The sequence below is a fragment of the Protopterus annectens genome, chromosome 13.part0 (assembly GCF_019279795.1).
Source record: "Protopterus annectens isolate FY-2018-M chromosome 13.part0, PAN1.0, whole genome shotgun sequence".
Taxonomy (NCBI): Eukaryota; Metazoa; Chordata; order Ceratodontiformes; family Protopteridae; genus Protopterus; species Protopterus annectens.
Genome location: NC_056747.1, coordinates 284,957,629 through 284,981,139, shown reverse-complemented (window position 1 = coordinate 284,981,139; position 23,511 = coordinate 284,957,629). Strand labels below are relative to the sequence as shown.

Here is a 23,511-nt window from a genome sequence, read left to right as displayed (position 1 = left end):
CTGAAGACTTGCAGGAGTACTCTCCTTATTCTGATTCTGATGCAGATGATTCGACTCCTTCTGCTTCTCCTCCAGAGGATTTTTCTTTTTCAGAGACTCTTCATTCCATGAGGGAACATTTTAAGTGGGAAGGTCAGGACTTCTCTGATTCCAGGAAAAGGCTTAGGGAATTTTTGCTTTTGCCCCAGCATAGGCCCTTGGCTATTCCTCCTGTTCTGGATGTTGTGGAAGATGTGTTTGCAGAGGCTTCACTTAATCCTGATTCTTTGCCTCCTGCTCCTGTTAAACCGGATAGGTATTACAGGGTACCTGAGGCTCATAAATATCTTTATAAGAGTCCTAGGGCGGACCCAGAAACTGTTAGTCAGGGACCTAAGGGTGTCAAGGCCTCTGTTGTAAAAATCCGGTTCCTCCAGATAAAGAGGCCAGAGCTTTGGATAGATGGGGAAAGAAAGTCTATACATCTTCTACCCTAGCTATGAGGGCTTTGAATTGCCAGTTTCATATGTTGAAATATCAAAACTATCTTCTTTCTCAATTGCAGTCTAAGGTGGATGCTCTGGCGGAAGGCATTGAGTGTAAAGAGTTACAAGATTTGGTGCATGTTTCAGAGCAGGTGGGTAAGCATTCTTTACAATGTGGTTTTGATGCTGTACAGGCCTCGTCTAGGGTGGCTGCCACTGGTTCAGTTCTTCAGGCACGCATGGCTGAGGGATCAGAATTTATCTGACCATGTTAAGACAAGGATTTTGGATGCTCCTTTACAGTCTGATGTGTTGTTTGGTTCACCTGTGGAGTCAGTCTTGAAGAAAATGGAAGACAAGGCTAAGTCCATGCAGGCTGTTAAAGATTTTTTGCAAGTACAGCCTCCAAAGTTTAGTAGGAATTGGCCTGCTAAGGGGTGGACGTATCCTTCTTATGATTCTCAGTCTAGGGGTAGATCTAGACGTGGTAGGGGCAGAGCTCAGAGTTCTTTCAGACCTAGATCAGGGAGTTCTACTGCACAATCTTCGGGTGAGGGCAGGGGCCAGTCCTTTCGTAAACAGGCCCAATGACCTACCTTTTCAGCTGCCAGATCCTTTTTGCCTGGCAGCTCCTTTGGGAGGAAGGTTGGCACTCTTCAAGGAAAATTGGAATTTGATTACCCAAGACAAATGGGTATTGGATATCATACACCGAGGTTACAAGTTTTATTTCCATACCTTGCCTCCTTTCAAAGGCATGCCGGACATTCCTCCTCAGCAAAGACTAGAGGCTCACAAACAAATTTCTCTGCTACTTCAAATAGGGGCCATACAACCGGTCCCTCTGCCAGAAGTGGGCCTAGGATTTTATTCTCGCCTGTTCCTAGTACCAAAGAAAGGGAACACGTGGAGACCAATCTTGGATTTATCTATCCTCAACACATTTCTGGACATTCCCAAGTTCAAAATGTTGGCGTTACAACAGCTTTTACCTCTGCTGGGCAAAGATCACTGGATGGTGACTCTGGATCTCAAGGAGGCTTACCCTCATGTTCCTATCAGGCTCAGTTGCAGAAAGTATCTGCGTTTTCGGGCTGGGACTTCTCATTATCAGTTCTCTGCATTGCCCTTTGGCTTATCTACTGCGCCCAGAGTGTTCACGAAGGTTCTGGCTCCAGTGATAGCTTTCTTCAGGCTAAGAGGAATACAGATCTATCCTTATTTGGACGATTGCCTGATTCTGGCCCGAGGAACGGACGAGCTTCTTAATCATTTACAGTATGTGATAGCAGTGCTAAGATGCCTGGGGTATTCTGTGAACGAAATAAAGTCCAGTCTAGTACCCTCTCAGGACATGTGCTTTCTGGGTGTGAGACTGAATACAGCATCCCAGATGGCCTTTTTGACCCCGGACAAACAAAAGAATCTTTCTCTTTACTTCCATCAATTGTCTCATCAGTCCAGGCTGACTGCAAGGACAGTCCTTCAAGCCTTGGGGTTCATGGCATCTTGTATTCTGGTGCTTCCCAATGCCAAACTGCATATGAGGAAGCTACAATGGTATCTCAAAAATGTATGGACACAGCACTGCCAAGATATGGACACTCATTCAGATAATACCTTGCATTCAAAAGGAATTTTTGTGGTGGGCTCAGGAATGTCACCTAAACAAGGGACTCTGTGACCCGGCCAGAGGCGAGTCAGATTCTAACGACAGATGCCTCAGACAAAGCTTGGGGAGCTCATCTAAATGGAAAGTGGGTACAAGACACGTGGCCTGCCAGACTTCAACGTCTACATATCAACTTGAAGGAGATGTTAGCAGTCCAATTTGCATTAATAGCTTTCAAGGATTTACTTCTTCCAGGGCAGGTGTTGATTCTAACAGACAACACAACTGTCATGTGGTACATCAACAAGCAAGGGGAACATTCTTATCCTCTATGCAGACAAGCAATGATTTTGTGGGAGACTGCTCTCAGTTTACAGCTAAATCTTCAGACAAGGTTTCTGCCGGGAGCACAGAACTCCTTAGCAGATGTGTTGAGCAGACAAATTATGGATCCCCACGAGTGGAAATTGGATCCTCATGCGTTTCAGAAATTGACAGTGTTATGGGGAACTCCAGACATAGATCTGTTTGCTTCTCCACTAAACTACCAGCTGCCAAAGTTTTGCACAAAAAGGTTTCATCCCACAGCTTGGAAAGTGGATGCTCTCTCATTCAATTGGAGCAATCTTCATGTGTATGCCTTTCCACCTCTGCCTCTCCTCCCAAAGGTACTCCTGAAGGTCAGACAGGACAAGCCAAAGATGATTTTAATAGCTCCAGATTGGCCTCGACAGCACTGGTACCCATTACTGAGAAGTCTGGTACAGGAGCCTCCATGGCCTTTGCCTTCGATTCCACACCTGCTGTCTCAGGAGAACAGTCATTTACTCAATGTCAAACTTCACTCTCTACATCTAACAGCCTGGCATATTCTGTTTTAAACCCTGGAGGGTCTCAGCTTCCACAGCAAGTTTTGAATGTTATTTTGGAGGCCAGAAGGCCTAGTACAAGGAAAGTGTACGCAGATAAATGGAGGAGATTTTTATTTTGGAGTACAGCAAAGGAATTTGATGTTTCTCAGCCTAATTTAAGTGTGGCTCTGCAATATCTTACTGAGTTACTGGACAAAGGGTTGTCCTTCTCCTCTATTAAGGTTCATGCTGAGGCAATTTCTGCTCACTATGACTGTGACCCACCATTGTTTTCGCATCCTTTGTTTAAACAATTCCTTAGAGGGGCAAAGAATATAAGACCCCCACGAAGAGCTCCTACTCCTGCTTGGGACCTCAATTTTGTGTTGGAGAAACTCACTCTACAACCTTTTGAGCCTGCAGCTACTGCTGAGTTGAAATATTTATCATGGAAGACTGCTTTTTTGTTGGCCATTACCTCTGCGAGAAGGGTTTCTGAATTACAGGCCCTTATGGCGGTTGAGCCTTTCTTAATTTTCCATAAGGATAGGGTATCATTACGTACTAATCCTTCCTTTATGCCTAAAGTGGTTTCTAGTGTGGCTTTAAACCAAACTATTCATTTGCCTACTTTTTATGCAAACCCCCAAAATAAAGGGGAAAAGATTTTGCACACTTTGGACATACACAGGCAGTTGCGATATTATTTGAGCAGAACTAAAGGGTTCAGGCAGTCTCAGCAGTTATTTGTTTCATTTGCTTTGGGTTCTCAGGGTAAGCCTGTGTCAAAACAAACTATTTCTAAGTGGATTGGGTTTTGTATTGCTTTCTGTTATTCCCATCATGGTAAGGAGATTCCAGCTGGGATTAGGCCTCATTCCACTAGGGCTACTGCCACTTCTACAGCTTTTTTAAGGGGGGTGGCAACTAAGGATATTTTGGAGGCAGCTACTTGGAGTTCAGTGCATACTTTCTCTAAGCATTACCACCTTCCACTTTACTCTAAATCTAGGGCTGGTTTTGCCACTGCTATTTTACAGGGCATTTTGGCAGCCCCTAATGCTTTTTAGTTTTGCCATCCTCCCTTACCTCTGCTTTGGGATTCTACCCATATGTGTAAGGACTGCAGCAATGTGAGATGAAGAACATAGTACAGTTTTGTACCTACCATAAATGTAGATGTTCGAAGATCCACATTGCTGCAGTCCAGTTTACCCTCCCTCCTTCCCCTCTGTAGTTAGAGGCGGTTGTGTGGTTTGGGTTGTGAATATTGTAAATATTGTAAATAGGATTAGTGCAGGGGTGGTTGGTTGGTTTTTTGCTGTCTAGGTTTTGGCCTTTCTTTTTAGGGCCTTCTGACATCTGGGGCAAGAAAAGACTGAGGATATGACGTCGGTCATGCGCTTTTGTACCCTGACGTCCTGATGTCAGTTTTAAGCGCCTTGACCGACGTCAGCCTTATACTTTGGTATTCGGGCCGACCGAGGACAGCGGACTACCCATATGTAAGGACTGCAGCAATGTGGATCTTCGAACATCTACATTTATGGTAGGTACAAAACTGTACTTTCTCTGCATTGCCCTTTGGTTTATCTACTGCCCCCAGGGTATTCACAAAAGTTCTGGCTCCGGTAATTGCTTTCTTCAGACAGAGGGGAATACAAATTTATCCTTATCTGGACGATTGCCTGATTCTTGCTCAAAACAAAGGCAAGTTACTACAACATCTCCAGTATGTAATGGCAGTTTTAAGGTGCCTAGGGTATTTTGTGAACGAAATAAAGTCCAGTCTAGTGCCCTCTCAGGACATGTGCTTTCTGGGTGTGAGACTGAATACAGCTTCTCAGATGGCATTTCTGACCCCGGACAAACAAAGAACTCTTCATCTATACTTCCAGCAATTATCAGTAATGTCCAGGCTGACTGCAAGGACAGTCCTTCAAGCCTTGGGGTTCATGACATCTTGCATTCTAGTACTTCCCAATGCCAAACTGCATATGAGGAAGCTACAATGGTATCTCAAAAGTGTGTGGACTCAACACTGCCACGGTTTGGACACTGTCATTCGGATTTTACCTTGCATCCAGAAGGAATTCTTGTGGTGGGCTCAGGAATGTCACCTAAACAGGGGACTCTCTGTGACCCGACCAGAGGCGAGTCAGATCCTAACGACGGATGCCTCGGACTTGGCTTGGGGAGCACACTTCAATGGGAAATGGATACAAGACATGTGGCCTCCCAAACTACTACATTTGCATATCAACATGAAGGAGATGTTAGCAGTCCAATTTGCCTTGATGACCTTCAAGGACCTACTTCAGCCGGGACAGGTGTTGATTCAAACAGACAACACAACAGTCATGTGGTACATCAACAAGCAGGGGGGAACCCATTCCTACCCTCTTTGCAGACAAGCAATGATATTGTGGGAGACTGCTCTGAGTTTGCACATCACTCTTCAAGCACGGTTTCTGCCAGGAGCACAGAACTCCCTAGCAGATGTATTGAGCAGACAAATTGTGGATCCCCACGAGTGGAAACTGGACCCTCAGGTTTTCAAACAGTTGACCGTGGCTTGGGGAGCTCCAGACATAGACCTGTTCGCTTCTCCACTGAATTTCCAACTGCCAATATTTTGCACAAAGATGTTCCACCCAAATGCTTGGAAAGTGGATGCTCTATCTTTCAGTTGGAACAACCTTCACGTTTATGCTTTCCCCCCTCTGCCTCTTCTTCCCAAGGTACTCTTGAAAGTCAGGCGGGACAAGCCTTGCATGATTCTAATAGCACCAGATTGGCCACGCCAGCATTGGTATCCTCTGCTAAGGAGTTTAATTCAGGAGCCTCCTTGGCCTTTGCCACAGTTTCCTCATTTGTTATCCCAGTCAAACAATCATTTTCTCAATGTCCAGGTACAGTCCCTGCATCTAACAGCCTGGCGTATTCTGTAATGGAGCAGGTGGGGTCTCAGCTTCCTCAACAGGTTTTAGATGTAATTTTGGAAGCCAGGCGGCCTAGTACTCGGAAAGTTTATGCTGATAAATGGAGGAGATTTTTTCTTTGGAGCACAGCGAAGGGCTTTGATGTTTCAGTACCTAATTTGAGTTTTGCACTACAATATCTTACTGAATTACTAATATCAACATGAAGGAGATGTTAGCAGTCCAATTTGCCTTGATGACCTTCAAGGACCTACTTCAGCCGGGACAGGTGTTGATTCAAACAGACAACACAACAGTCATGTGGTACATCAACAAGCAGGGGGGAACCCATTCCTACCCTCTTTGCAGACAAGCAATGATATTGTGGGAGGGTTTGTCATTCTCTTCTGTGAAGGTTCATGCTGCAGCCATTTCTGCTCACTATGATTGTGACCCTCCTTTATTTTCTCACCCCTTGTTCAAACAATTTCTTAGAGGGGCAAAAAATATAAGACCCCCACGTAGAGCTCCTACTCCTTCCTGGGATCTCAATTTTGTGTTGGAGAAGCTTACTTTACCTCCTTTTGAACCTGCAGCTACGTCTGAATTGAAGTTTTTGTCTTGGAAGACTGCTTTTTTGTTGGCCATTACTTCTGCTAGGAGGGTATCTGAATTGCAGGCACTCATGGCAGTTGAACCCTTTCTGATATTCCATAAGGATAGAGTTTCTTTGTGTACTAACCCTACTTTTATGCCTAAAGTGATTTCTAATGTGGCCTTGAACCAGTCTATTCATTTGCCTACTTTTTATGCTGATCCCCAAAATAAGGGGGAAAAAGTCTTGCATTCTTTGGATATCCACAGGCAGCTAATTTGAGCAGAACTAAAGAGTTTAGGCAGACTCAACAGTTATTTGTTTCCTTTGCTTTGGGTTCACAAGGGAAGGCTGTTTCAAAGCAGACTATTTCTAAGTGGATTGGTCAATGTATTGCTTTTTGTTATTCTCATCATGGGAAGAATGTTCCTCCTGGAATCAGACCTCATTCTACTAGGGCTACTGCCACATCTACTGCTTTTTTGAGGGGGGTAGCTACTAAGGATATTTTGGAGGCAGCTACTTGGAGTTCAGTACACACTTTTACTAAGCATTACCATCTCCCTCTTTATTCCAAGTCCAGGGCTGGGTTTGCCACTGCAGTTTTACAGGGCATGTTAGCAGCTCCTAATGCTATTTAGTTTGCCAGCCTCCCTTTTCCTTTGCTTTGGGATTCTACCCACAGGTTATGACTGCAGCAATGTGAGACGAAGAACATAGTACAGTTTTGTACCTACCATAAATGTAGATGTTCGAGGATCTACATTGCTGCAGTCCTATTTCCCTCCCTCCTTCCCCTCTTTAGTTTGTGGTTGCTGTGTTTCTTTTTGGGATACTCTTTATTTCCACACTGGTGGTTGTTGGGCATTTACTATTTTGGCTCTGACCTTTCTTTTTTAGGCCTTCTGGCATCTGGGGCAAGAAAGACTGAGGATATGGCGTCGGTCATGCGCTTAAGTACCACTACGTACTGACGTCAGCTCTGGGCGACAGTGACCGACGCCAGCCTAGCTCTTTGGTATTCGGGCCGACCGAGGACAGCGGACTACCCACAGGTTATGACTGCAGCAATGTAGATCCTCGAACATCTACATTTATGGTAGGTACAAAACTGTACTTTTCCTGTAACCAAGGTACAGGGTTTGAGCCTGGGCAAATTAACTAACCACCTGCTATCCCTAACCGGGCCATCACACACACACACACACCCCTACACATACCTCTTTTTCCCTTACTTGCAGGAATCCTGTCCAGGATGAATGAAATTAAACCTTCCTTGCTGCTGTTATATCCAGTTGTAACCATCTGCTGCTAGGATAAAAGCCCTTTAACTGCCTCTCTTTTTACATAGTAGCTTTAATAAAGTTTTGAATGTGTTTTCTTAACTTTAAAAGACACATTCCCTCTTTCACTCAAAACTGTCTGAGTTACTCATCTCCAAGCCATTTTTGTTTGAGCTTGCTGATGGGCCCCATCATCACTAATGACAACCACATAACATCTAGGCAGATGTAGCCACACTGGCGTGGATGTTCTTCGTCTTCCCTTGCTGCAGTCCTGACAATTGGGTATAGTCCGCGTCCCAGTCGGCCCGAATACCAGAGTATAAGGCTGACGTCGGTCATGGCGCCTTAGACTGACGACAGTACGTCAGGGTACTAATGCGCATGACCGACGTCATTTCCTCAGTCTTTTTTGCCGCATGGTCCGATGCAGAAGCAGTTTTGCGAGTGCAGGTTGGCGTTCTGAGATTTTCCGAAACCGGAGTTTCAGACCGAATACAGAGTTGGCTAAGTAACCCGTTAGAACATTTTGGTTTTTCTTGCCTCAGTATTTAAGCGGATGTCAGAAAAAGTGAATAACTGTATTTCTTGTGGGAAGCAGATACCGCATAAGGATTTTCATACATTGTGTATACCTTGTTTAGGGCCTGAGCACGACGTTGTTGGTTGCCGCTCTTGTGCTAGATTTAACAAGCGCACTATTAAGAGGAGGCTTGATTGTGCTAGGTTAGTGTTTGGGAAACGTTGCAATTATAATATGCCGTCGGATGCTCCGGCGCCTGCTTCATCCAAGAAGCGCAAAGATAAAACAGTGAAGCCTAGGGGAGAGGAACCGGCAGCCCCGGATGTCGGTCCTTTGGAAGGCTCAGGGGAGCCGGAGGTTTTGCCAGGAGTTTCAATGGAGTCTCAGGCAGATACTTTACTGTTACAGGATGTGCCCTCTCAGGAGGTAGGCCAGGCTGAGGGGGCTTCTCAGGTAACTGTTCTTCCCTCTCTTCCCAAGGTAGTTAGGGCCTCTCCTTCTGTTGCCAAAGCTTCTTTTAGAGGTAGGCCAAGTTCAGTTTCTGTGGGGGCTTCTCCTAGCATTTCGGGCTCTGTGCCTAAGAAACATATGCTCAAAATGGCAGAAGATTTGATTACTCTGATTAGAGGCTCTATGCCCCCACCTGATAAGAGGCCTAGGGTGGAACAGGAGTTTGATAGTTTTGAACAGTGTTCACAGGCTTCGGAGTCTTCTGGGGAAGACTTGCAAGAGTTTCCTACTTATTCTGATTCTGATGTGGATGATTCCACCCCTTCGGCTTCTCCTCCTGAGGATTTTTCATTTTCAGAGACTCTTCACTCCATGAGGGAGCACTTTAAATGGGAAGGCCAAGATTACTCTGACTCTAGAAAAGGCTTAGGGAATTCTTCTCGTTGCCTCAGCATAGGCCCTTAGCTATTCCTCCTGTGTTGAATGTGGTGGAGGATGTTTTGCAGAGGCTTCTCTGAACCCTGACTCCTTGCCTCCTGCTCCTGTTAAGCCTGATAGGTATTATAGGGTGCCCGAAGCTCATAAGTATTTGTTTAAGAGTCCCAGGGGGCCCAGAAACTGTTTCTCAGGGGCCTAAAGGTGTTAAAGCTTCTGTGGTTAAAAATCCTGTACCCTCTGATAAAGAGGCAAGGGCTTTGGATAGGTGGGGTAAGAAAGTATATACTACTTCCACTTTGGCCATGAGGGCGTTGAATTGTCAGTTTCATATGCTGAAATATCAGAATTATCTCCTTTCACAATTGAAATCTAAGGTGGATGCTTTGGCGGAAGGTATTGAGTGTAAAGAATTGCTGGATTTGGTTCATGTATCTGAACAAGTGGGTAAGCATTCTTTGCAGTGTGGTTTTGATGCTGTTCAGGCCTCCTCGAGGGTGGCTGCTACTAGTTCTGTTCTTCGCAGACATGCATGGTTGAAGGATCAGAATTTAGCTGAGCATGTTAAGACCAGGATTTTGGATGCTCCTTTACAGTCTGATGTGTTGTTTGGACCGCCTGTGGAAGCAGTTTTAAAGAAAATGGAGGACAAAGCTAAGTCTATGCAGACTGTTAAAGATTTTTGCAGGTGCAGCCTCCAAGTTTAGTAGAAATTGGCCTGCTAAGGGGTGGACATATCCTGCTTATGGTGCCCAGTCTAGGGGTAGGTCTAGACGTGGTAGGGGCAGGGCTCAAGGTTCATTTAGGCCTAGATCAGACAGTTCACCTGCTCAGACTTCTGGTGAGGGCAGGGGTCAGTCCTTTCGTAAGCAGAACCAATGACCTGCCTTTTCAGCTGCCAGTGGACTCGCCTGGCAGCTCCTTTAGGAGGAAGATTGTCTCTTTTCAAAGAAAATTGGGATTTAATCACTCAAGACAGATGGGTGCTGGATATCATTCATCACGGGTACAGATTTTATTTCCACACAATGCCCCTTTCAAAGGCATGCCAGATGTTCCTCCTCCACAAAGAAAAGAGGCTCACAAGCAAGTTTCTCAGTTACTCCAGATAGGGGCTATTCAGCCAGTCCCTGTGTCAGAAAGGGGCTTCGAATTTTATTCTCGCCTGTTCCTAGTGCCAAAGAAGGGGAACACGTGGAGACCAATTTTGGATTTATCTATCCTCAACACTTATCTGGACATTCCCAAGTTCAAGATGTTGACGTTACAGCAACTGTTACCTCTGCTGGGCAAGGATCACTGGATGGTAACTTTGGATCTCAAGGAAGCTTACCTTCATGTGCCCATAAGGCTAAGTTGCAGGAAGTATCTGCGGTTTGAACTGGAGATTTTCATTATCAGTTCTCTGCATTGCCCTTTGGCTTATCTACTGCCCAGAGTATTCACAAAGGTTCTGGCTCCAGTGATAGCTTACTTCAGGCTTCAAGGCATTCAAATTTATCCTTACTTGGACGACTGCCTGATTCTGGCTCAAGAAAAGGAACACCTTCTACAGCATCTGGAATATGTCATAGCAGTGCTAAGATGCCTAGGGTATTCTGTGAACGAAATAAAGTCCAGTCTAGTACCCTCTCAAGACATGTGCTTTCTGGGTGTGAGACTGAATACAGCAGCCCAGATGGCCTTTTTAACCCCGGACAAACAAAAGAGTCTGTCACTTTACTTCCATCAACTATCTCATCAGTCCGTGCTGACTGCAAGGACAGTCCTTCAAGCATTAGGGTTCATGGCATCTTGTATTCTGGTGCTTCCCAATGCCAAACTGCATATGAGGAAGCTGCAATGGTATCTCAAAAATGTATGGACACAGCACTGCCAAGATTTGGACACTGTCATTCAAATAATACCTTGCCTTCAAAAGGAATTCTTGTGGTGGGCTCAGGAATGTCACCTAAACAAGGGACTCTCTGTGACCCGCCAGAGGCGAGTCAGATTTTAACGACAGATGCCTCGGACACTGCTTGGGGAGCTCATCTAAATGGAAAGTGGATACAAGACAAGTGGCCTGCCAGACTACAGCATCTACATATCAACATGAAGGAGATGTTAGCAGTCCAGTTTGCATTGATGGCGTTCAAGGAGTTACTTCTTCCAGGGCAGGTGTTGATTCTGACAGACAACACAACTGTCATGTGGTACATCAACAAGCAAGGGGAACACATTCTTATCCTCTATGCAGGCAAGCAATGATTTTATGGGAGACTGCGTTAAGCCTGCAACTGACTCTTCAGGCAAGGTTTCTGCCAGGAGCACAGAACTCCCTAGCAGATGTATTAAGCAGACATATCATGGATCCCCACGAGTGGAAACTGGATCTTCATGTATTTCAGAAATTGACAGTGTCATGGGGAACTCCAGACATAGATCTGTTCGCTTCTCCACTAAACCACCAGCTGCCAAAGTATTGCACAAAGGGGTTTCATCACACAGCTTGGAAAGTGGATGCTCTGTCTTTCAGTTGGAAAAACCTTCATGTCTATGCCTTTCCACCTCTACCTCTTCTTCCAAAGGTATTACTAAAGGTCAGACAGGACAGGCCAAGGATGATTTTGATAGCTCCAGATTGGCCTCGGCAACACTGGTACCCACTTCTAAGGAGTCTTGTAAAGACGCCTCCATGGCCTTTACCTCTGATTCCTCATCTGTTATCTCAGAAGGCCGGTCATCTGCTCAATGTCAAGCTTCAATCTCTTCATCTCACAGCTTGGCATATTCTGTGTTGAAGCATGGTAGGTCTCAGCTTCCTCAACAAGTTTTAAATGTGATTATGGAAGCTAGAAGGCCTAGTACTAGGAGAGTGTACGAGAAAAATGGAAGAGATTTTTATTTTGGAGTACAGCAAAGAATTTGGAGATTTCAGAGCCTAATTTGAGTGTGGCTCTTCAATATCTTACTGAATTATTGGACAAAGGTTTGTCTTTCTCTTCCATAAAGATTCATGCTGCAGCAATTTCAGCTCACTATGATTGTGACCCACCTTTGTTTTCGCATCCTTTGTTCAAGCAGTTTCTTAGAGGGGCAAAGAATATAAGACCCCCATGAGCTCCTACTCCTGCTTGGGATCTCAATTTTGTGTTGGAAAAACTTACTCTACAACCTTTTGAGCCTGCAGCTACTGCTGAATTGAAATATTTGTCATGGAAGACTGCTTTTCTGTTGGCTATTACTTCTGCAAGAAGGGTGTCTGAGTTGCAGGCCCTTATGGCAGTAGAGCCCTTTTGATTTTCCATAAGGACAGGGTATCATTACGTACTAATCCTTCCTTTATGCCTAAGGTGGTTTCTAGTGTGGCTTTAAACCAAACTATTCATTTGCCTACGTTTTTTGCAGATCCTCAAAATAAAGGGGAAAAGATTTTGCACACTTTAGATGTACACAGGCAATTGCGTTATTATTTGAGCAGGACTAAAGATTTTAGGCAGTCTCAGCAGTTACTTGTTTCTTTTGCTTTGAGTTCACAGGGCAAGCCTGTGTCAAAACAAACTATTTCTAGGTGGATTGGCTTTTGCATTGCATTTTGTTATTCCCATCATGGCAAGCAGGTTCCAGCTGGGATTAGGCCTCATTCCACTAGGGCTACTGCCACTTCAACAGCATTTCTAAGGGGGGTGGCAACTAAGGATATTCTGGAAGCAGCTACTTGGAGTTCAGTGCATACTTTCTCTAGGCATTATCACCTGCCTATATACTCTAAGTCTAGAGCTGGTTTTGCCACAGCTGTTTTACAAGGCATGTTGTCAGCTCCTGCTACTTTATAATTTGCCAGCCTCCCTTACCTCTGCTTTGGGATTCTACCCAATTGTCAGGACTGCAGCAAGGGAAGGCGAAGAACATAGTACAGTTTTGTACCTACCATAAATGTAGATGTTCGAGGATTCCCTTGCTGCAGTCCAATTTACCTCCCTCCTTCCCTCTGTGTTTCAGGGTGGTTGTGTAGGTGAGTTTACATGCTTATATTTTTGTATATATTACTGTATATATTGTACATGTTTTTGGTGCAGGTTGTTTTGGGACTTGTCTTTTTGGGTCTTCTGACATCTGGGGCAAGAAAAGACTGAGGAAATGACGCCGGTCATGCGCATTAGTACCCTGACGTACTGACGTCAGTCTAAGGCGCCATGACCGACGTCAGCCTTATACTCTGGTATTCGGGCCGACTGGGACGCGGACTATACCCAATTGTCAGGACTGCAGCAAGGGAATCCTCGAACATCTACATTTATGGTAGGTACAAAACTGTACTTTCTTTAAATATTCACTTTTTCAGATACTTAACACTTATTTTTTTGAAATTTAAAATACATCAAAGACTGACCACTTCAAGATAGTTATCTCACTATAAGTTGACAAAGTGAATGAGATGTCATCTAGCACAAGCTACATAAAATTGTGAGATATAATACACGTGCATTACTTTAATGCTGTCCTGGCCAGTCAGGGGCCTTACTTTTTTCGAGTCTTGACAGTCTACACAATGTAACATAGCTTGAGACTTCAAAGATATGGTAAGTGAGCATAACAGAATAATAGCCACACTGTGCTGCTAAGAAAAAGATAGACTGAGGTAAATAAGAACACTCTTGAATTGCACTGGCAACTGCAATGATAACACAGTTTGCTAAGGAAGACTTTAAAAAAAAAAAAGCTGGTTGATTAAAAAACAAAACAAAAAAACATAGCTAGCAAAGTCTAACACCTTGTGCAGTAGCAGCCTTGATGTGCAAGTCGTAACCAATGAAAAACATCTCTACAAAATCATGCAGTTATAACAAATCTTTATTAACCGCTCTCGCTGGGCCACATAATCCTCTCACCAACAAAAGTCTGTTTCTGTGTTTCAAGATAAACTTGGAGTACAAACCATAAATTGACAGGAATCCATTCTTCCCTTTAAACTGTTTAGTTAAAAAGAAAAGTTGAACCTTGATAAATCTTAAAGAAGGGCGTTATTAATGTTTTAAGTGACTTTCTGCTTTAATGTCTAGTAGTAGTGAGTGGGCTTAAGCTGCAGGAATGGGTTCTTCTGGTATTCTTCCGTTCTCTTTACTATCACTTTGCCTACTTGAACACCTAAGTAATTGTATCCAAATTTAACATAAACCTGTTTGTAATTTATTAAGCATAAACAAGAAACCGTTATTTTTCTTGCTGTAATGTTTCTCACCCTCTTTCCAACACACACAACCCATCCTTGACTTCTTCCAAGAAGAAAAGTAATAGAATGTCAGTGATCCAGTATTCGGCATGAGTGAAACTTCAGATGTACACTGTCTGAAGGAATAAGATAATTCACAGAATTACACTTTAAATACGCATTATTTAAAAGCAAACCTATGTAGAACAAACTAAAAGAAAATAGAATGCCTGTGAAAGATGCAACTAAATACTGCATACAGGTACATAAAAATCAAAACAAAAGCTCTTTCTAAGGATGACTGTGCATGTGTTTTGCTGGATTTGTTTTTAGCAAAACAGTCTTTTTGTTTTAAATGCAAGTTACTATAGAAGTAATGCACCATCGAATGTCTGCATTAAAACCGATAAATTAGAAGGGTGCACTCCAGTGCGCGATACTTCCCTAACAGTAAAACCACAACTTGCAAAGCACCGCAATGACACTGATACAAGTATTGTTTATGCGTTTGGTGTAAATGTGCAGCGCCTTTGGAGAAGGCATTCAACAAAACATTTACAGGGTTGTACACCTATATGTATAATAAAGCACAAAACATGTACTTAACAAGGGGCCCAAATTGCACAGTGTTTCGTGTAGTGATATGTTGTGCGCGTGCCACTTGTGTCGAGAAATAAACCAAATGATCTTACCTTAGTAAACTGGACACTGGAATATGCTACCCAAGAGTCCCTTTTTCCTATCAGTAATTTTTCTACAAGAGCTACATTCCCAGTATGCGATGCTTCTACAAGTTCTTGCTCCTTCCCCATTATTATCTCCACAATTGACTAACCCCAAAATACAGGTAGAATGTAACCTTAATTCCAGTCAGCGAAATCAGATTAATGTCCTAAACAGGATGGCAGAGTATTTCTCATCACAGGGGAGAAAGAACTTAAGCAGCAACACAAGAGCAGAATATCGTCTTGTATTTAAAATTCCTGGCATGGACAGAAAGGAAGAACAAGACATCTGTGTGTCAGTGCACGCACATACTTGACACGCCAGATATGTGTGACTGGACTGCTCTTTAACGGCCTTAAAAACAAACAATATCTTTGTTAAATTAAAAAGTAAATGTGACAGTCCCTCAACAAATGAAGTCAAAGTTCAGGGGGGGTGCAAGTGCACCCCCTTGCACCTGCCTGCAGGTGCACATGAGTACAGCACCTGAGGGAGTTGGCAACTAATTTGAGTATGTTGTGGGAACAAGAATAAGCCACTGGTTCAACCTCAGCAACATCTATCCACTACTGGTGGCATTCTTTTGAGTTCACAGCCTTTCTTGTTGACTCTGTGTTTGTGTCCCCCTAACTAGTTAGTGATGACCTTCAGCGTTTGAGTAATTGAGGAGTCCGTGACTGTAGTTGGATATTTTTTATATACCATTTAGGGGTATTGGCTTCACTCAAGTACTGTTGTTGACCAATGTGTGTTCCAGCTTGATGTCTCTAACTTTGACATGGTGGAATCAGTCTCATAGTCTGACCACCATATTTTTTTTAGTTTGCCATTCTTGTACCCTGGTGTTTGAACTGTGAAATGATGGAATGCAGGAATTTGCAGACTGCAATAATTGATAATTTCCTCTTGTTTTTCGCCATTTCCTTTCTGTGCCTGGTGCAGGGAACCAAAGGAGTTTCTTGTGGCCTGTAATATCGGAAGATCCTTTCTGGATGTATGTGCTCCACTGCATTTCTACCCAATCTGCTTTACCCTCTGTGGTCCTTAGATTGATCTTTAGCACTTTCAGATTAGTTAACTGGGGTGGAGACCCACGCATAAATGGAGATAGATGTAGTGGTGGGTTTGATGCTAAGCTTAAGTTTAGTGAGCAATATACTGCCTAGCAAGCAGAGATCTTTCAGCAAGGCAGCATCCCCTACATCAGACTAACCAGTCGTGCTGTTCTGGGTTGTCTACAAAGTGACCATTCCAGTCTGTTTGCTCACCAATATTGTTCTTTAAAGAATGGGAGTTAGCTGTTCAGTTCTTTGCAGCTAAGCTAAAATAATTGAACTTGGATGTGTCCCACAGTGTAAGCTCATTAGTAGGTTGTGATGCTATCCAGGAGACTTTCTTGAAACTGTTGAGTTTGTGTCGTAACTGCATTGAACTATGACCTATGGCTTGGACTTGCCTTGCAATGCTGACTGTCATCTGCGTTGAAGTGCCTGGTCATATAATTTTATCAAATAAATTGATTTTATTTTACATTTGTTGACTGGGCTAGTCTAGCTGGATACATGTCCATTTTCAGTAGAGGCCCAGGGAGATAAGCTCCAAACATAAAAAATTAGAAAATAGAAATTACAAAATAAAATTACAAAAATAGAAATTACAAAATAAAAATGCACTACTTACACTAATAGCTTTCATGTGTAGATAAGCTCCAAACATAGCAAAATTATTATATATAATACTTAAATGTTACTAAAGTTCTACTATATAAGAGAATTTAATAGTGTATGGGTTAAAATTAAATAAAAAGTTTGTCTAAGAAGAGGAAATGTAGTTTAGAGTCTTTGCATGGGTTTTTAGATTTAAGGAGGTACAGGTACACTTGAGGTTCTCATGTTGCCATTTGTTAGTCAAAGTAGGGGAACATGAGATGAAGGTAGAGAACAAATGATGCAAATGAGGGCTGGAATAAAGTTAGTTTCTAGGATTGAAGGAAGCGAGGGGACAATGCTCATAAGGAGGGCATAAGGCAAGAAGAGATAGTAATAGGAAAAGTAAGGTTCAGTCAGGTTTACAGCAGGGACAGAGCCAATGATTTTTCATAAGTTCTTGAAGGTATTTTTTGTAGAGAGATGTAGATGAGAGAGATGTGAGAGACATCAGAAGCTTGTTCCATATTTTTCCCGCAATGTTGGTTAAAAAGGGAGTCTCCAGCTTTGTTATTAGATTTGATATTGGCGATTAGTAACTTGTTAGCGTAATGAAGTGTTGCAAGAGTTTTATATGGGGAGATTAGGTTAGAGAGGATTGGAGTATTATTTGGGTGATGAAGGATTTCTTGTGTGATCACTAGTTGATTATATACCAGCTGGTTTTGTAGTTCAAACCACCCGAGTTGTTTAAGGTTGTGACAGTGGTGGGTTCTAAAAGGGGTGCCAGTGGCAAATCTTGCTATATTGTTATAGGTAGTTTCGAGCTTACTTAGATTAGATTTTGATTGATTGGTATATATAGCAGAAGCATAGAATAGGGTAGAAGTGAGGTGGGTATGGGCAATGGTGGTTCTAGCTAGAGGTGTGAGGTAAGGTTTAATTCTATACAAGGAGCCAAGTTTTCTATTGACCATCAGTATAGTATTGTTGATATAATTGTCATAGCTGAGGTTATTATCTATGATAATGCCCAGGAGACGTGTAGTAGTATCAGGGGAAATAATGGTACCATTGTTAGAGGTAATTGTGAAGTGGATAGATGGAGACTTTTGGGTGGGAGCAAAAAGTAACAATTTTGTTTTTTGGGGGTTAAGGAGGAGGCAATGGTCAGTAAACCAATTTTCAACTGTGTTAAATACTGTTTGGGTAAGAGTTTGAAGAGAGAGAGATGAATTAGAAGAACATATTAGAGTAGAGTCATTGGCATATTGAATATAGGTGGCTTGAGGAAAAGCAGTATTGAGGTCATTAATAAAAATGGAAAATAAAAGAGGCCTAATATAGAGCCTTGTGGGACTCCAATGTTTACGGGGAGGGGTGTTGATAGATTATTATCCCAAAGCACTGCTTGCTGTCTTAGATAAGATGTAAACCAAAGTATTGCTTGAGGGTCAAGAGATTGTGCTTTTAGCACACTGATTAGTAAGTCGTGGTTAACCATATCAAAGGCTTTTGATAGGTCAATAAATAATGCGGAAGACGGAGAATTATTATTTCGATTTCTGTTTATACAGTCGGCAAAAGTTAGGGCAGTGGATGTACTATGAAAGGGCCTAAAGCCATGCTGGCAGTTGGCAAGTAAATTGTTGTTGAGCAGGTGTTGAAGTAGTTGATGATGAATACATTTTTCCATTATTTTGGCAAGTGGGGAGAGTAATGCAATTGGATGGAAATTGGCGATATCAGTGGAGTTGCCTCCTTTATGTAAAGGGATAATGTGGGAGACTTTCCATATGGATGGGATGCTACCTTCTGTGATGGTACGGTTTATAAGGATGAATATGGGATAAGCTATGACTTTGGAAGCTATTTGAAGATATTCAGCTGGAAGGTGGTCAGCAGATGGGGTACAAGGCTTAAGTTTTAGAAGGAGTTCGCAGAGAAAGGATGTTGATACAGGTTGTATGTGGAAGGAGGGCACTGAACTTGTTTGTTTTATAAAGGGTTGGGAGGACTGGGAGAGAGTGTCTTTGCAAGAATAATTTCAGTGAAGTAATTATTGAAGGCATCAGCTATTTGCAAAGGATTATCATGAGGAATTGAAGTTGGGGCTGGAGTTTTTGGAATGTCCTGGTTGGAGAAGTTTATTGATGCCTGACTAGAACTTTTGTGGATTTTTTGTATGAGATTGTTGAAGGTGGAGATAATCATTTTTTTTGTCTAAGATAGTGTCCTTTTTGTTTGCATTTCTTAGCTGTTTAAAGAGTAGATGGTCTGTAGAGCTCTTAGTGGCTCTCCATTTGGCCCATATTTTATTTCGTAGGAACATTTTTTCCTTGGTTTGTTGTGTGAGCTATGGAGCTGCTTTGGTCCTGACTCTGGAGGATCGAAGGGGGGCATGGAGATCCAGGATTTGTAGGAATTTAGTATTAAAGTAAGAAACAGCTTCATCTAGTTTGAGGCGCTTCAGAGGTGACCAGTTACAGGCTTTTATTTCATTTTGAAAGCTATCTGGTTGGAAGTGTTTTTTTGTAAGAAAGGTTATAAAGGTGTTATTGGTAGGATAATGAGCCTTTTGCCTTTTTATATAGGTTAAAGCTTGGTCGCTAATGTCATCAGGTAGTGTTCCTGGTATATAGGTTTCAGGATGACTATTTACAAGGATCCAGTCAAGAGTGGTTTCTTTATTACTAGATTTGTGAATTCTTGTGGGGGTGTTTATTAGTTGGGTGAAACCATAAAGATTAATGTGGGTGTTAGGATCAGGGGAGCTACAGGTAGTCCAGTCAATATTAAAGTCACCTAGTATGATTGTTTATTGAGGAAGTAGGGTGGAAAGGCTACTAAGAATGTTTTCAAGAGTATTAGTGTTATTTCCAGGTGGGGGATATAGGTACAGATTATAAAAATAGATTTAGATTTATTAAGTTGTAGTTTAATAGTAAGGTTTCGGCATTGGTATTAGGAGGTAGAGGTGCATTATAGGATGAAACTAGAAGTTCTGATTTATACAAGATAGCTACACCACCACCCTTTTTGGAAGTACGGTCACATCTGAGGATGTTGTATCCAGGTGGGGTTATTTCTAGGTCTTGAGTAGAGAGTTTTAACCAAGTTTCTGTAAGACAAAGGATATCAAATGCATGAACTTGTAGAAGATCATGTAATTGACTGAGTTTGTTGTTAATGCTATGATTAAGTTGAGCTGTTTTGAGAGAGTTGCCTAATTGTGTGGAGGTAGAAATTCCATTAGATGCTTGTGTTTGTGGATTATTGATTTTTTTGGTTATTATAAATTTGTTGATTAGGGCCAGGATTAGGATGAATATCTCCATCTAATAAAAGATGAATAGGATGTTTTAGTACAGTCGTTAAGTTTTTAAAGTACTTGGGTGAGCTTAACTTGCTGGGAAGTAGGTAATACGAGAAGATCTATGAAACTTTGGGAGTAAGTAAACTGATGTGGAGGTTATATTGCTATGGGAGAGGGAGCTGAGATGTGAGTTTGGTATAGTTTGTTGGTGGGGATGTTTATTATTTAGTAGAGACAAGTGCTGATAGAGGGTTAGGGTGTAGGGTAAAGCTAGGAATAGTAATGAAGTTATAAAAAGATAATTCTTAAGGTTAGAGTTATGTAAGAAGGTCATTATAGAAAGTAAGGTTTTGTGAGGTAATGCAAAAAGTAAGATAAAGTAATTAAATAAGGTGTGGTCTGGTAGTATAGAGGGATAATTGTACCTTAGTAATAAAGGGTGGGGTTGATTAAGGAGATAGGGGAGGAGTTCTCAATTAGAAGTCTAAGGTGATAGGAAGATTAAGTGGGTGTGGCTTGTTATGTTAGTTTAACAGCAGTGGGGGTGGGTGGGAATTGGGGGTAGGGTAGGGGAGCGGCGTGAGCCCGCAGGGCGAACGGAGCGGGTTACAGCAGGTAGAGTATTAGGTAGCAGAGACAATCAGAGATGTAGCAGGTTCTAGGTGCAGTGAAGATGGGCAGGGGCAAGTAGAGTTTGGAAGAGCAGGTTGGAGGTAGAGATGGATAGAGGAGAGAGGGAAGATTGACAATAAATTATGGAGCTATAGGGTGTAGATGGAAAGGAATAAGAGCAGCAACGCAAAGCAGGAGGTAGAGCAGCTAGTCTGGGGAACAGTCTGGGACAAGATCCAGGGAAGTGGCTAGGAATAAGTGGGGTGATGAGGTAGTGGCCTGAGGCTACCTAGGAGCACCACCTAGTGGGCAAATGACAGAATGGGACAAGGTAACAGAAATATAGGTATCAGTGAAGGGGAGCAACAGGTAATGCGTACAGGGGGTAAGGGAAAAGGGCAGTAGGAAACACAGACAGAGAGGGGTATGGCTGCTGGTACTCTGAACTCAGTGGCTTAAGTACTATCTCTGCGAGATACAGGATAGAAATGCACAGAAACAGTCTACCACCTATGCACTGTAAAATTAGGCATATACACGTAGAGATACATGATTAGGGTGTGACATACTTTCTAGTCCGATAGGAACAGATCTTAAGTAACAGATCACAGGGCAGGAGAACCTTTAGCCAGGCTTTGGAATGGCTGTAAAGGATGGAAGGGGTCCTTAAAGACCAGTCAGGTCCTTTAGTTCAGAATAGGAGGTAGAGCGCTAGGAGGAATAAGAAAGATAACATCATAAGAATAAGGTAATGGTTAAGGCAGCAAAACAATAGCTGTGCAGTAAAAACAGACTTCTGGAAAAAATATAGTACAAAAATATAATATAGCAACATATAACATAACATATGCTAGGTAAAAAAAAAAAACAGTTCAGTACATGTGCAAGGTAACAGCTACTTGGAGATAGGCTGCTTCTCCCATGGTGGTAGGCCTAAAGTGGACTAAGTAATCAGAAAGCTACACATAGGACAATTAGTTTAACATACCAAGTGGTTGGCACAGGCTGTAAGCCAATAGGTAAAGCTACACAAAAGGAGCCTTACAGGTAGCCAGCCCGCTCTTTGTGTGTGTGGGGGATTCCTTTTGACATGAACGCCTAGGTCACTCCTACCTTAAAATCTAATGTAGCTTCTAATGATCTTGTTAATTATGAACCTATCCCCAGTCTTCCCTTTATCAAGGTTGTTTATTCACAGCTTCATTCTGTTTACCAGTATTATGTTCCTAATCTGTTCCAGTCTGGTTTTTACTTTAGACATGGTACTTAGATAGCCTTACCTGAATGTTTTAACAACCTCCTAATGATGAAGGATCAGCAGCATTGTTCTCTACTGGTTCTCCTTATTTATTTATTTTTTTCAATATTTGAGACCATAAAATCATCTTGGCCAGTTTGTAAATGTAATATAAGGCTAATGGTACTGTCCTGAAACGTTTGGGTGTGTTTAGTAGAATGTATCTGGAATAAATACCACCTGTCCTTCACTCTCATGTCTAGCATCTGACAAGGTTCCATTGTGAGTTTTACTACATGTATAAGTAAGTGTGTGTGTGTGTTGTGTATAAATTAAAATTTGCCCTGGGATAGTGCATTAGTGGAGAGGTCTTCAGTGTCCTTGTTGTGGTGATGATGCACAGCCTTACCTGTCCTTTCCCAAGAACATGATTGTTGGATGACGTGATTATCTGAAGTTTAGCACATCCAAAATAATGCAGAGTTATTCTTGGTAGTTTAAGAATTTCTAATTGCCCTACTTTAAAAAAAAAAAAAAAAAAACACATTTTTAGTGGTATTATGCTGGAATTTGTGGATAAGGTGAGATACCTAGGCATGGAATTTGTCAACAAGTTGGCACTTGGGAATCAAGTGTCATCCATTATCAAGTGCCCATGTTTTCATTTAAGGAACACTGCCCGCATTAAACAAAATCCCTTCCTTCCCACAACACTTTTTTTTTTTTTCTTGTGGTTGCTCACTTTAAACATCTTGTCTCCTGTCTCGAGAAATTTCTTTGTTTATTATACACCGCTGTTTACTTTCTTGATTACTTTAACTCCCCAGGGCTTCTTAACACAGAACTGGGCCATCTGTAGCTGGCACAAAACTTTATTTGTGCACATATCAATGTGGTTCTCTGTTATTTAATCCTATATCTGTAAGGTTAAAAATTTTTTTTTTAAGCCCCACACAGGTTGGATTCACCCTGTTCCAAAGAGCTCCTATTCCCTTACTTTCATGCCAAGCCTTTGCGTTTGTCCTCCCTGGGGTTGTTGGCATTTTGATTTGTGCATCTAGAAACCTCAAGGACCGCATGCCTTTGGACAACCCCTTCCATATAGGCTGGTTTAAGAAGTTTCTAAAAACGCTGCCATTTTAGTCTAACGTAATAGATCTTAATTTGCAGTTATTTTATCCTAATTATTGGTGTTAATTTTGTTGTCTCTTTTGAGATGGTAAGTTTTTATTAAGGTACTTCGTTGAAGTACTTGGTGAACTTCACGTGACTTTTTTTTTTTTTTTTAACTTGCAGTTCTTTATCCATTTACTTTTTTGCCTAGAAATGGGGCAGTAAAAATGAAGCTTTGATTACAAAATGAGAATATTGTATGCTGGTGCTGTTTTTAGTAAATGAGTTAAGGCTAGTACTGGTTTAACTTTTAAGTCAGAGGCATCAACTCTGTCACATAATGCTCCATTTGATTACATTTCTTTATTTTGGTTGTTTTAGAGCTGAACAGCATGAAGTCTGCTTTGTTCTAAAGCTGTTTTTCATTTTGCCATTTATCTGTCCCTTAGGGTACTTTGGTTGTGCAGCCAGTAGTTCGCTTCCAAGGAAGTCAAGGGGTAAGCTTTTAATGATCTTTGTTTTGAAAGTGTAGT

The 23,511-nt window shown here is 42.2% G+C and overlaps 1 protein-coding gene across 1 annotated transcript in view; it reads left to right on the top strand.

Annotated features, from left to right (window-relative positions):
• The window catches only part of ELL (elongation factor for RNA polymerase II), a 1,387,197-nt gene that overhangs the window by 320,509 nt on the left and 1,043,177 nt on the right, over nucleotides 1-23,511 (top strand). The window contains exon 2 of the mRNA XM_044053846.1: nucleotides 23,428-23,475. Coding sequence (XP_043909781.1) covers nucleotides 23,428-23,475 — 48 coding nt within the window. The remainder of the gene's footprint in view (nucleotides 1-23,427; nucleotides 23,476-23,511) is intronic.